Source organism: Ranitomeya imitator, chromosome 1 (assembly GCF_032444005.1).
Source record: "Ranitomeya imitator isolate aRanImi1 chromosome 1, aRanImi1.pri, whole genome shotgun sequence".
NCBI lineage: Eukaryota > Metazoa > Chordata > Amphibia > Anura > Dendrobatidae > Ranitomeya > Ranitomeya imitator.
The window spans coordinates 1,043,880,818-1,043,896,530 of NC_091282.1; the positions used below are offsets into that span (position 1 = coordinate 1,043,880,818).

Below are 15,713 nucleotides of genomic sequence, written 5' to 3' on the forward strand. Positions count from 1 at the left end.
TTGTATGTTATGTGTGTTTGTTGTGTGTGTGTGTGTTCTGTATGTTGTGTATGTATGTTTGTTGTATGTGTTGTGTGTGTGTGTGTTTTGTATGTTATGTGTGCTTGTGGTGTGTGGGTTCTGTGTTGTGTGTGTGTGTGTGTGTTCTGTATGTTGTGTATGTATGTTTGTTGTATGTGTTGTGTGTTTTCTGTATGTTATGTTGTGTTTTGTATGTTATGTGTGTTTGTTGTGTGTGTGTGTGTGTGTGTGTGTTCTGTATGTTGTGTATGTATGTTTGTTGTATGTGTTGTGTGTGTGTGTTTTGTATGTTATGTGTGTTTGTGGTGTGTGGGTTCTGTGTTGTGTGTGTGTGTGTGTTCTGTATGTTGTGTATGTATGTTTGTTGTATGTGTTGTGTGTTTTCTGTATGTTATGTGTGTTTGTTGTGTGTGTGTGTTTGCCTGCAGCCATCTCCTTTCTGTAATTCTCCTCTCTCTTTACAGCGCCATAAATCTATAATGGCCAATTCATTTACCCATATTTATATAGAAAAGGTAAAAATCACAACTGAGGAAGAAACCAGTAGTACATGAACAAAAGTAACACCCGGAAAATAAAATACTGTAAACAATAGTAAAACATTATATTCAATAATATTCATATTTTTAACCTTATATGATTTGTTCGCGACAGTTCATAGAAATCAAAAACCATATCATGTTTGGTGCACTATATTAAATGCTTTATGCATATAAACTTACGTTATCTTAACCCAAGGATTCTTGATAATGTAAAAAGAAAGGGGCTTACTAATGCTGCTATGTTGTTTCTAGGGCCCCAGATATGGTCATTTTTGTGATAAAATGTATTGTTAAACTGAAAATGATCTAACCTAAGCAAATAAATATCGCGAGTCACATATCTAATGAGAAAATTATTATTTAAATGCTTATAACTTTAAACCGCAACGCGGTAAAAATAAACCGTGACACGAGATATATTGGATCCATTTGTGACGAAAATCAATGGTGTATGTCCGTGTTTGAAAGTAGCTATTTGGCTCTATTTTAAGCTATAGATATTACAATAGTCTGAACAGAACCTAAGATGTAACTTCACATGAAACTACTGTGATACATTATAAACTACAAAATAGTTTTGTAGCTTTGTGTAGAAATATATCAGACATAGAATATAAAACTACTAGGGAAAAGGATTCTATTTGTAGGTTGTCTCTTACTCATAAAGCTAAAGAGTCATTTAATATGGATATTAGTGACTATAAAAAACAAAATAAGTCATCCTGTGCACATACACACCGCCTTTATAAGCTTCCAAAAGTAAACCCCAATGTATAATTAATATGATATTCTGCCATCTAGTGACCGTGATAGGTAATTGGTTATGCTACACATTTCTCAAAATGCCATACACTTCAGAATATATTTGCAATTCACTACGCATGTAACACATATTTCTTCGCCCCAACTCCTGCCTGTTATGCATATAGACCAAATTTGTGCCTAAAATAGCACAAATAGTTAATATTGGTGTATTTTCATACACGTATCAAAACTCTGGGTTTCTATCAATAATTTCTCCTGTCATGAAGCCCCAAAAATATGAAATAACTGTATAATTTTTAATTCAGCAAAAAACTGTAATAATATATGCTGATGTGTTCGAGCTAAAAGTTATGCGTTTGTTTCTTACGGTTTTGGGTTAACCAAGAAGATTTTTTATGCATAATTTCATAGTAAAGTAGGCCTATAGAAATCATTAGTCATTCAATATAAAATGGTTATTTTCTGAATTCGACATTATAACCCCCAATTTCCAATGTCTCTGGTGTGTCCCGCATGTCTTGTAGAGATACAGCTGTGCCTGTCTGCCAGAGATTTTTACACAAAAACAAGAAAAAGCAGCGGCATATAAAATGCGAATTACAGTGTCAAATAATGGTGCATAACACAAAATATATACAGTATATATATATATATATATAATATCCCCGTGAGACTGTGTTAGAAAACTCATATAAAATGAGTGTTATAAATATCATATAAAAGTTGTGAAATTAATATGTGCTAAAATAATGTAGAATTAAAGAATGCTGGAATAATATATGGGACTGTGTCACACCCTTTTGAGATAACAAAAATACTAGGGCTAGATAGATGGCACTCCCGGGATTATCAAAAAGCTAATATAATATAAACCAAAGATATAAAAAGAATGCTGAATTTTTACTAAACAGGAGGCTGCAGAATAGAAATGTTACAGCATGGAATAATAATGCTGAATTTATTTTCAAAGGATATTAGTAAGGCCGCGAACCAATAAATGATTTTACAATATTGTGTTATAAATCCCTTATAAATGAGAATGTGTTATAAATATCATATAAAAGTTGTGAAATTAATATGTGATAAAATAATATAGAATTAAAGAACGCTGGAATAATATCTGCGGATGCGACAGCGCTAAAAGTTATACATTTGTTTCTTACGTGTTTTGGTGCAGCCAAGAAGATTTTTTATGCAGATTTTATATAAAATGCGGGCGAATACAAAAAAGGCTTCTTTATTTCCAAATAACATGCTGCAGATACACTATCATCATGACCTGTGTGACTTGTGGCTGTCAAATAAAATACAATGCTCTGATAACTGCAGTAAACCCATTTCCGCTACCTTAGTAAATATTGTAAGTTGCTCTCTGTGTACGTTCTACACCGGTTTATTGGGTCAACAGAACCTCTGTTAGTATATCTCCCCCACAGAAACTCTGGCTGTCTAGTGACCAGCATGTCCTGTAGAGACACAGGTGTGCTTGTCTGTCAGTTTCACACTTGTATTAATGAAATGTCTTTGTAAGCCACGTTGTCCTGTAGAGACACAACTGTGATTATTATATAAACGGCATGGTGTGTTATAAAATACAATATATAAAAATGAGAATACCTTACACATTACAGTCTGCAGCCAGAAACACTGGTTCTAAAATACACTGCATAGAAATGTGGCCGTAATAGGTAATTAGTTATGCCACACATTTCTCAAAATGACATACACTGTAGAATATATCTGCAATTCACTACACTTGTAACACATATTTCATCGCCCCAACTCCTGACTGCTATACATATAGGACAAATTTACGCCTAAAATAGCACAAATAGTTAATATTGGTGTATTTTCATACACTTATCAAAACTTTGGGTTTCTACATAATTTTCTATTTATATGGCCTAATTAGCAATACTATTCAGTTGCATTCTGAGATATATATATATATTAATGTACACTCTGCACGCCATCATGCCTGAACAAAACAGAAATGTAGATTTTTTGCGAATTTATTAAAAAGAAAACTGAAATATCACACGGTCATAAGTATTCAGACCCTTTGCACAGTATTGAGTGCAATATTACACTCAGTCATTCCGCCTGTTACTGTATACATTGGTTATGCCACACATTTCTCAAAATGACATACACTGTAGAATATATCTGCAATTCACTACGCTTGTAACACATATTTCATCGCCCCCAACTCCTGACTGCTATACATATAGGACAAATTTACGCCTAAAATAGCACAAATAGTTAATATTGGTGTATTTTCATACACTTATCAAAACTTTGGGTTTCTACATAATTTTCTATTTATATGACCTAAAAAAAAAAAAAAAAAAAAAAAAAAAAAAAAAAAAACAGTAATACATGTGCAGATGTAACTTAAAATGTGTTCCCAGAATCAAATTACCAATATCAAACATGGTGTGCTATAAATGCATGAATAAAACTGATAGAAATGCACAAAGAGTGCAGAAGTGTTATTTCTATAAAGATATATTGCCCGGTTTCTTATGTATGTCCAGTTATTTTCAACAAAACAAGGATAGAGTCAAATTATAGGCAGCACAGGCAACGTGCATAAAGATAATAACATAAATAAGTCCTAAATGTCTATTTCATGTTAAAATTTGAGCTGTTGTTTTATTGTGAGAAATAAATCTTTTTCTATTTTTACAATATCGTGTCTTTGGTTTTTTTATTCGTATAAAACATACCGCTTCTTACTTGCTTGTGTTGTAACATTGGGTCATATTATATATATATATATATATATCAATTGCCAAATACCGACTCTGATAAAAATCATACCGACTCTGATAAAAATCATGAGATCGCTGAAATTGTCAGCCATATAAACCAGAGATATAAAAAGAATGCTGAATTTTTACTAAACAGGCTGCTGCAGAATAAAAATGTCACAGCATGGAATAATAATGCTGAATTTATTTTCAAAGGATCCGTAATACCAGGGTCTAACTTACTGGATTTGGTACGTAGTACAACGCAGAGCCATGCTCTGAACAGTAGAAATTTACCACCGGGTTGGGATTCATTTATGCAAGCTATGGCCGAACTAAATATGCCGTCTACAGTTGTGGGTAACACCGCTACTAGGAAGCTTTTAGATGAATTAAAAATTACCAACAGTGAGACACGCTCTGTATCTACACCGCTGAAGTTAGCGGCGGTTCCCCGTACAATTCAATCTTTACATTCCCCGTCATTAGGTACCACACGTGGAACTCTGCTACCTAAAAAAGGTCTCTACCGATGCTGCAAACCATGTGGCTCACGATGTAAAGAATGTACTGGCTAAAATGCTGTACTCGCCTTGTAACTCTATATTAATTATTTTGTAAGAAGTGTAATTGTTCATTGTACTATTTTAATGTTTTTACTTTTTATATTCTGTATTGTCAGCATCATGCTGTTAGCTAACTTAAAATTTGAGCTGTTGTTTTATCGTGAGAAATAAATCTTTTAAATTTTTTTTTTTTTACAATATCGTGTCTTTGGTTTTTATTCGTATAAAACACGCCGCTTCTTACTTGTGTTGTAACAGTGGGTCATATTATAACTTGTGTTGTGACATTGGTGCATATCTCTTCTGTGTATATAAGGCAGCCACAAGGATAAAACCTGCTACAATGTGAATAAACACAACTTGCAATGGCCTCAGTAGATAACAATTTTGTTTTATCGTGAGAAATAAATCTTTTAAATTTTTTTTTTTTTTACAATATCGTGTCTTTGGTTTTTATTCGTATAAAACACGCCGCTTCTTACTTGTGTTGTAACATTGGTTCATATTATAACTTGTGTTGTGACATTGGTGCATATCTCTTCTGTGTATATAAGGCAGCCACAAGGATAAAACCTGCTACAATGTGAATAAACACAACTTGCAATGGCATCAGTAGATAACAAATAACTTTGCAGATGCCATCTTCAGGACACATAAAAGAGAAAGCAAATATCAATTCAGGTACAATACAGGGACAAATGTGTTATAAAACAAAGTTCTGCTTCACAAAGATCACCAAACAGCATGAGTTTGTACAAAAATATCTGACCCTCAGATAACACAGCTGTTTTCTGAGAAAGCTAATACAAAAAACAAATAACCTCAGATGCCATCTTCAGGACACAATAACTTTTCTGTTTGTGAGAATAAACATTTATGGGGTACGCAAATACAACAACAATTGCTTGACCTAGGTGCTATAAATTGACCTAGGTGTTATGAGCCTCTGAACCGCAGTTAACCTAATTTAGATAATGTTCACCATTTAGTTAGTGTTCACCATTTACAAAAACAAATAGACAGCTTTAAGTTCTCCACTATATGAATACACTGCAAATACCCACAGCAGATTCTCTGTTTGGGAAAATAAACATTTAGTTAATGTTCACCATAGTGTTCAGTAGAGACACATATAAACAGCTTTAAGTTCTCCACTATATGAATACACTGTGAATAAAACAAAAGCTTACAGAATCAAACTCGGGGATACGTATAAAATCTATTATAAAACAAATGAGAAAGGTGTTATAAACCACGTGTAAAATAAATACACGACTAGGCTATAATTATAAACATGTGTTATTCCACAAAATACGGGAATAATATCAAAACTACAACAAATTAAACTATATTAAACTATATCAAAAGGGGAAATCAAACAAGGAGGGACAGCTGGATACCAGCCGTCAGACAAGGGGAGGGGAGGGGTTACACACTTTGATACACTTTGATAGGGGGCGGGGCACCTGTCAGATTGAGTTTGACGGATCATGGCTATTATACACTACTACAGTGGATGGGATTTATAGACTGCGGGCAAGATATTGGCTCGTCTCTTGCTCAACCGCCTTTTACATCACCTTGGGCAAGGACTATTCCCCGAAAACCAGGGTGGTTTCCGTGCTAAACGTGGAACAGTAGATATGGTCTTTTCAACACGTCAACTTCAGGAAAAGTGCCAGGAGAAACACTGTGACCTTTATGTAACTTTTGTTGATTTGACCAAGGCTTTTGACACAGTTAGTAGAGACGGCCTGTGGAAGATCATGGCAAAATTCGGCTGCCCGAGCTAGTTCATCTCAGTCATCCGGCAGTTCCATGATGGCATGATGGTGAAGGTTCTGAACGATGGAGACGTATCTGAGGCTTTCCCAGTAACAAACGGCGTAAAACAAGGCTGTGTGCTTGCTCCAACCATGTTCAGTATGCTGTTCTCTGCAATGTTAAATGATGCCTTCAACAACTGTGAAGATGGAATCCAGGTTAGGTACAGGACTGATAGCAAGCTATTCAACCCAAAACGCCTGAAGGCGGTTACGAAAGTGCATGAGACTGTTATCCGTGAATTACTATTTGCTGATGACTGTGCACTTAACGCTAGCACAGAACTGCAGATGCAGAATCAAATGGACTGTTTTTCGCAATCTTGCGACAGTTTTGGTCTCGAGATCAACATTAGAAAAACCGAAGTCATGTATCAACCGGTTCCAGGAAAACTGTACAAGGAGCCACGTATCACGGTGAAGGAGCAAAACCTCAAAGCAGTCGATAACTTCACCTAGTTAGGTAGCACACTTTCCCGTGAAGTAACCATAGACGCTGAGGTTAATAACAGAATCGCCAAAGCCAGTGCCGCCTTTGGGAGACTGCGTATGAACGTCTGGGAATGAAGGGGACTGAGCCTTACCACCAAGCTGAAGGTCTACTGCGCAGTGGTCCTCACCAAACTTCTCTATGCTAGCGAGACCTGGACAGTGTACAGCCGGCATGCCAAACAGCTTAATCATTTCCACATGAGTTGCCTTCGCAGACTCCTCCACATCAGGTGGCAAGACAATGTCCCGGACACGGCAATTCTGGAACAAACTGGGGTCTGCAGCGTTTACACTCTCCTGCTGAAAGTCCAAGCCAGGTGGGCTGGACATGTGGTCAGAACGCCTGACAACCGACTACCGAAACAACTGCTGTGCGGAGAACTGTGCCAAAGAAAGCGAGCAGTTGGGGGGGCAGAAGAAGCACTATAAAGACTGCCTTAAGTCTCAAAAACCTGGAAGTCAACACCAATGAATGGGAAGAGCTTGCCCTGGATCATCCAGGTTGGCGGGGCAGGATCACCTCAGGAGCACGTGCAGCTGAAGATAGGAAAATCTGTGACGCAAAAAGGAAGCGCTCTGTACGCAAGGCACAAGTAGAATCTGGTGTACTGACCACATCTGCTTCCTTATGTCAAGTATGTGGGCAAACCTTCAGGGCCCAGATTGCACTCATCAGCCACCTCCGGACCCATAACTACTAATTCTCTTCTAACCCTGAAGTCATGGTCATCTTCGAAAACGAAGGACGAACATCAGTATATTGCCCAACCACGTAGTATATTGTCCAGTCACGTAGTATACTGCCCAGCCACGTAGTATACTGCCCAGCCACGTAGTATACTGCCCAGCCACGTAGTATATTGCCCAGCCACGTAGTATATTGCCCAGCCACAGAGTATATTGCCCAGCCACAGAGTATATTGCCCAGCCACAGAGTATATTGCCCAGCCACATAGTATATTGCCCAGCCACAGAGTATATTGCCCAGCCACAGAGTATATTGCCCAGCCACAGAGTATATTGCCCAGCCACATAGTATATTGCCCAGCCACATAGTATATTGCCCAGCCACATAGTATACAGCACAGAGCCACGTAGTATACTGCCCAGTCACGTAGTATACAGCACAGCACAGGTCTCGCGAGACCGCACGTCATCATCTCGTGAGACGGCAATGCATGGAGCGGTCACCGGGGTGTCGCGAGGAGCATCAGTAACTGGCCGCTTCGATCCGGGGGCTCCGGAAGGTGAGTATGTAACTATTTTTTATTTTTTGTATTATTGTTAACATTAGATCTTTTTACTATTCATGCTGCATAGGCAGCATGAATAGTAAAAAGTTGGTCACACAAGGTTAATAGCAGCATTAACCAAGTGCGTTACACCGCGGTCAAGGCTGCCATTAACCCTGTGTGAGCGCTGACTGGAGGGGAGTACGGAGCGGGCACTGACTGCGGGGAGGAAGGAGCGGCCATTTTTCCGCCGGACTGTGCCCGTCGCTGATTGGTCGCGGCAGCAATGAAAGGCAGCTGAAGAGACCAATCAGCGACTTGGATTCCATGACAGAGGCCACAACCAATGAATATCCTTGACAGAAAGAAGGGCAGACAGAAGGACAGAAAGACGGAAGTGACCCTTAGACAATTATATAGTAGATACGTCCATTGTGCTCCTACTGAAGCTGCGCAAACTCACCCGCGGTGCGGGATTACAAGTCATATCATGTCAATTATCTGCAGCGGAGACGCATTAGGTGCTGTAAATCTGCTTGGCTAACTGAACACACGCTCATTTACCTGCGTGATTAGAACATGGTGCTTTAGATGCAGCAAAAATACGCTCTGTCCAATACACTGCTACATCCTGATCGTGGGCACATAGCCTAAGATTTAAAGAGAAACTAAACTTTTTTTTTTTTTTTCTTATTTCCTTATTGACCGATCTTTGCAAACGTGTCTTTCTAATCTACTCCATTACCTTCATTTTGCTGACTTCCAGCACACTGAGAGGGCTGACACAAACGCCTTGTTCTTTCACTTAAAGTGGCTGCCTTGAACTGCAGGTCTAGCAAATATCTGCACTCACTGTGAGTTTCTCTACTCTTCACCATGCTCAGACAGGAGCGTTCGCAGGTCGTGTATGAGCGTGGGGGAGGTGGGTATATAAGCTCACAGGGGAGTTTGGAAATTTTATAGACCTGCAGTTCAAATAAGTGACTCCAAGAGCATGAACAAGGCAGATAAAACAGCCGCTTCAGCATGGAGAGAAAAGAAAGCAAGGAAAGATAACGGAGTACCCCAAAAAGATTCAAATCCTTGCAATAGTAAGTATAGATTTTATATATATATATCCTTCTATATTTTAAAAACACTCTTTTTCGGTGATTCCTTTGTATCTCCGTTCATACTACACCCACACACACACACAAATGATACACCATTTAAAAGGTAAACTTGCCCCTTCAGCAAGAAAATAGCCAAACAAGCCACACATCCATGATGTGATTACAAAATACATTTTAAGCATTAATTTTCATAGACCTGCAGTAAGGAAAAATGACCTGCAGGTGGCACCACACTACCCCAAAGCACAATACCACAAGGCTGAAACAAATCCTAAAAAGGTATGTGCACACGGTGAGGATTTTGCTGCGGATCCGCAGCGGTTTTCCATGAGTTTACAGTACCATGTAAACCTATGGAAAACAAAATCCGCAGTGAACATGCTGCGGAAAAATACGCGCTCAAACACTGCGTTGTTTATTCCGCAGCATGTCAATTCTTTGTACGGATTCCACTGTGGTTTTACACCTGCTCCATAATAGGAATCCGCAGGTGTAAAACCACAGGTGGAATCCACACAAAAACCGCGGTAAATCTGTAGGTAATCCGCAGTGCGGTTTACCAGCGGATTTAAAAAAACAGGTGCAGAAAAATCCGCAGACATCCCATCTTCGTGTGCACATACCCTAACATTTGTCTTGGGGGCTTTCCAGCTTGCCGAACTCCTTGCCCAGCTGATTTCAGGCAGGTACACATAAACTATTTGCTACATATGTGGAAGTAGAATAAAAGTAAAAATTTACCTGTTTAAGACTTCAGCTTTAAAACTGAAGATATAAATGAATGCAGCCTAAAAGGGACCGGACAGGTTCTGAACCATCAGATTTTCCGTATTATTGGACAGTCATTGAAAAGTCTATCTTCCTTCTAAGGTTGCAGCTGATTGGTGACCTGGAGTCACCTCTGGTTCCAAGTAAAAAACTGCAGCGTTGACAGAACTCAGACTGTACATTGTTTCCCGATGGGAGAGATTGGTGGAAACAACTTTGCAAAAATTGAAAAAAAAATCCAACCGTAGGGAAAAAAAAAAAGAAGGTAAAATAATCTGCAGATATAACTTTTTTTTTTTTTTAAAGGGATATTCCCAGTTATTATACAATGGTGTAAATACGCTCAGTTATGGGGTCAATTCTCCATCATTTTTACTTTTATTTTAGATTTGTCTCTTGTGCATGCTGATAAAGTTTAAGGCTATGTGCACACGTCAGAATTTCTTGCAGAAGTTTTCCTGACAAAAACCGGACATTTCTGCCAGAAATCCGCATGCGTTTTTTTACCGTGATTTTACCGCGTTTTTGGTGCGTTTTCGAGTTTTTTTTCCCAAATGCATAGAATAGCAGGAAAAACGCAGAAAATCTGCAAAATTAATGAACATGCTGCTTTTTTTTATCATGTGCACAAAACATGCAGAATGCATTCTAAATGATAGGATGCATAATGTATGCGTTTTTAATGAGTTTTTATAGCGTTTTTACCGCAAAAAAAAGCGGAAAAAAACCTGAACATGTGCACATAGCCTAAAGCTGAAAAAAAAAAAAGTTTTACGCAATGTGCACAAGTTGCAGATTTGCCTCTGGAATTTTTTGTGCGGATTCTGCATCTCTTGGCAGAAAACGCAAGTCCGTATTTGATGCGTTTTTTATGCGGATTTGCAGTGGATTTTGTGCGGATTTCTTGCGTTTTTACCCCTGCGGATTTCTATAATGGAATGGGTACAAAAACACACAGATTCACACAAAAGAAGTGACATGCTCCTTCTTTTAATCCGCAGCGTTTCCGCGCAGAATTTACGCACCATGTGCACAGCATTTTTTTTTCATTGATTTAAATTGGATCTGCAGCTTTTCTGCTCGGTAAAAAACGCTGCGTATCCGCAGAAAATTCGCAACCTGTGCACATAGCCTTATTCTATAGAATCAGGTTTTGGCCCCAAAAAAACGCAGCAAAACATGATACCTGTTTTTGTGCGTTTTTTCAACATTTTTTCACCATCCATTCAAATCAATGACTGAAAAACACTGAAAGAAGTAACAAGCTCTATGTCCAAAAAATGCAGCAAAGCACAAAATACTTATGACAAGAAAAATCAATGTGTGTGTGTGTGTGTGTGTATGAGATCTCTGATATGTAATAGGCTATGCTGGTACTGGAAAACGTAGGTGAAAATTTGCACTAAAAAAACCACAGCAAAAATGCCTGTTGTGAACGTAGGCTTAGAATGAAGCAGAGCTGAGAAAGCTAACCCCGCCCACACCAGGCTCTCCATGTACAAAGTCAATAGAGAGTGAGCTGCTTATCACAGGAGGGGGCGTTGCCGGACTAGTGTAGTCCCAGTAATGTTAATCTTAGTGATAAATCCTTCAGTTAGGAAACAACATCACGCACTTTGACAAGTGACACATCCCTGAATTTTGTGTCTCAGCCTCTATCTTCTGCTGTCTTCAGATTACATATCAAAAACCTGATGACAAATTCCCTTTAACCTACAGCAGTATACCAAGGACCTATTAGGTGTTAAGAATATAGGGTCAACATATCCTCCAACTCAGTACAAGTTATAAATTATCAGCAAATCTTCCTGGACTACCTTCACGACTGACCGGCCTAAAAGCTAAAAAAAAGTTCTGCCTTTCAAGGTAAAAGGTTTAATACAAAATTGCAAAATGAGAAAGTAACAATAATATTCTTCTAAGAAAAGTATAAATATTTTAAAACGCTGAGAGGTCCACGGCCCCACAGAGGACCAAGTCCTCCAGCTACAGTAATGCAAGCATCCATTAGAGAGCGCACTCTTCCCAAGCATCCTACTACATCTTTGGTCATCCAGTAAATCAAGGATCTGATTACAAAATCAATCGCTGCAGAGCAGATCTGAGCTACCAGCCTGGCGATGGGTATACGATATTGGATACTTTCTACAAGGTCATGACATCTGCCCCCGGACGCCAATACAATCACATACAGTTATACCAACTTGGACCTTTAGCAGTAAAGAAATGTGGATGGTTACCTTGGGCTGGCTAAGGCATTCGAAGGAGAGCCTCTGCAAAGGGTCTGATGGATAGCTGCAAGAAAGCAAGTCGGAGCAGCAGGTCGAGCGGCCCAGCCTCTTCATTAAAGAAGAAATGATGCTGCAGCCACAGCCACACATTGACTTGCTCAGGAGACGAGTCCTTTCCTTAGGAAATAACCACTGCTGTTGTCCCACATGCACACACAGATAACTGGCTGCCTCATTACGTAGCTCCCTGGCTGAAATTAACTCAGATCAATAGGAGAAGGAAAAACGGAAAAGGAGGAAAAAAAAAAAGAAGGAGCAACCGACTAGAGCTTGTTGGAAGCGACGCCAATCACCATAGTGCTTTTCTAAACGTGCACGATGCTGATCCTCTTTTCAGTGTAGGGTTACCCAAGCATCAAGGCTCGGAGAAGGTAAGGCTTTTTGTAGTTCTTCACAATTCCTCTGGAAGTCCTGTACACAGTACACATAGCCGGAGTCCTGGCACGCGGGCTGTCCTGTTCACATGTCACCGCTCTGCAACCTAGCCAACCTGTTTCCCCCTTTGGTTATGGTTCTCTCTATGCCACACCCCTCTCCGATGTCCCCAAGTACCCTGCTCGGGAACCGCTCGATACCTGGGCTGCTGCTTACACAGCCTTCTGGAGCCAGAAAACAGCCAGCGCTTTACTAGATGTGTTCATCTGCTTGCCAATCACAGCAATTGACCTTTCCTGACACCGGTGCGGAGAAGGGACCTGCCAATTACACAGAGCGAGCACGATCCTGGGCTCCTCACATCAATCTGCAGCAAGGATCTGGCCTCAGTATCTCAGATACATCAGCAGCAATATGCAAGCACGCAGCCAGCACTTACACCGTCATGCCTACACTCCTTACCTGGAAAGCTGCTATTTAAAGGAGCACGTCGTCTTATGGCTATTTTACATCAGTGCATATCCTCTCGGGCAGCAGCTTTAATATTTACACATAAAAAGGAATTTGCGCATTGCATACGAGATGACCCAAGGCTGCGCGCCAAAGATTAGGGTGAACAATAAAAAAATGGAATGTAAGCGGCCAAGATAAATAGCCATCATGATTTGATCCAAGCAAATTGCAAGAAAATCCCCCCTTCCCCTTCCATCACCTTGCTGTGCCCTTTTGATATTAAAATGTGAGCTCATTTCTGTCTTCAGAGGAGCTATAACCAGGGCCGGCAGAGGTAATGAAGGACTGAAGCACTCTGGCAATTGGCACTCTGGTTGCAAACAAGCAAAATAATGCAGTAACCTTTTACTCGCCTGCCGGAGGTACTGTCTGCTGCACAGAATGTTAAATCGTCATTCATCTGCAGATGCACTTCAGCTGCTTTTGCCAAGGACTTGGCTTTCTCTCCTTCGCTTCCCTGAGCTGCTTCTACAGGGGCTGCTCAGGAAAAGTGCCGATTGTGTGGAAAATTTAAAGTAATACCAGGTGAAATAACTTGGATATGAGGAGCCGGTTAACCAACTTCTTAGGAGCAGCAGCTGGCTTCATCTGTTTGGAAAGGCTTATGATGGTCACGTTGCATCACTGAGCAGAGATGGGGCTGATGTTTTCTATCCGGCGGCAGGAGCCATGAGAACCAATGTAAATGCGGTGTATTACGGGGCAAGGGTCACGTATCAAACATGACCACTTCCATATATGCTCATCTCAGAGCAACAGAAATAGCGAGAATACAGACCAAGAGCCTTGGAGAACCTGCGGGTGATCCAGAAAGCACAAGTGTACAGGTGCCGGAACACAACTCCTACAAAGATCCATCCATCAACCACCACAAAGGTCACACAGATCACTGTTATCTGGCACACCACACATTATGGCAAGACAGAGAACAAACGGGCCATATTGTCAGGTTTTCCGCACATGGCACCACACACATTTAATCTGAAAGAAAGGGGACCACATTGTAAATCCCTGTATCTAGAGGAAGAGTTGTGACGATACTGTGTGAACTTCATGACACAAGTACAATTATACCCACCACCCATTGGTCTTCCTGAGTTACGCTTTGCTGGGTCCTACATAGTAGAGATGCATGAGTCAGGTCCAACCGCCCCCAGCCCTGAGCCCAGCCAACCTCCGACTGCTGGCAAGATGCCCCATGCCCATAGCTTACGGCAATATCAGAAAACTTCAGCGAGACGCATGCATGACGTCACAGGGACCTGCTAATCAGAAGAGGCGTGGGGATACCACAGGTAGTAGGAGGTTCGCAGGTCATGGACTACCAAAGTGGCCCATGGGCCAGGCTTCCAGCAAATTATTTTGCTCAACTTTACCATGTAGCCTCACACACTTGGTCAATTGGAAGACACACAGAGGCAACATCCAAAATCCAGTTTGGTTCTAAGTTACTGAAGAAAACCTAAGTATAATTTAGTTTTATGGACTAGAAACAAAAAAAGAATATTAGAAGTATTAGTAACAGCATACAGTTTCTATTAGGTGTGGTAGCCAATGCCAAACCATAAAACAATGCTGGGCAAATCCCAAGATTCAGGTTGTCAAATTAATATACAGCAAAAATATTGTTTATGAACAAAGTGTTCAGACAAAAAATACAATCGCCTCAATTGAATAGGTTTTCCATTAACTTACCAATGTATTGTCTGTAGCTAAATAGCTTTGGTAAGTCAGTCTCTCATAAAGACACTTGACCAGGTTTCTTCTGCAACGTCCATTACACTAAACATGTGACCATTTTCCCTCCCATAGTTGGCTCTTACCTCCACTACTTCCTGGCTCCCACTCTCTTTTCTAGTCTCAGAAGGGATTGTGTTTCACATGCTTGGCAGTAATAATGTAGTCTAGGAACAAAAACTACCTGCACAGAAAGGAGTAACTACAGCATTTACAAAGTGTAGAGAAGCATGCAGACAACTGGAAATATGGACAGTGGGTACAGTTGGGCACAGTTGATAAATTACCGTAGTTTGAGACAGAAAAGTACTTTAAAACTGTTGAAAATTTGGCAAAATTTTGATGCAACTGGTAGCTGTGCAAAAAATTACAACTTTGACAGTTTTTCAAAAAGGTGCTGATGCTTGGCAGGAGGACATGGCTGAGCATGGCCCAACAAATTCATCTTGATTTATGTCACAAAAGTGGCCTAAGTTAACATAGAAATGTAGCCCATGACTGAAAGTAGTTCTCTACTGCTGGTGATGAACACATACCTTTCCGTTGCAGTGTTAATGTATTTGGTATATTTAACTCCTGTGCACATTGTCACACAAAACAACAATCGAGGAGTTCTAGCGAAAACCTCTTGAAGAAATTCTCCTTTTTTTGCAGAGTTTTTTTGAGGAGTTTTCGGTTTCTTCAAGCATTTTCTGCAGCGGTTTTGACATGTTCTTCAAGCAA

General features: G+C 40.0%; 1 protein-coding gene across 2 annotated transcripts in view; it reads right to left on the bottom strand.

Annotated features, from left to right (window-relative positions):
* Window positions 1-15,713, bottom strand: part of FBXW7 (F-box and WD repeat domain containing 7) — a 303,144-nt gene that overhangs the window by 238,607 nt on the left and 48,824 nt on the right. Inside the window, exon 1 of one of the 2 annotated variants that reach the window (XM_069744066.1) lies at window positions 12,315-12,972. The exons of the other annotated variant lie outside the window; for it this stretch is intronic. Coding sequence (XP_069600167.1) covers window positions 12,315-12,455 — 141 coding nt within the window. The 5' untranslated portion in view covers window positions 12,456-12,972. Of the gene's footprint in view, window positions 1-12,314; window positions 12,973-15,713 lie in introns of those variants that run through there. 2 annotated transcript variants of the gene reach the window in all.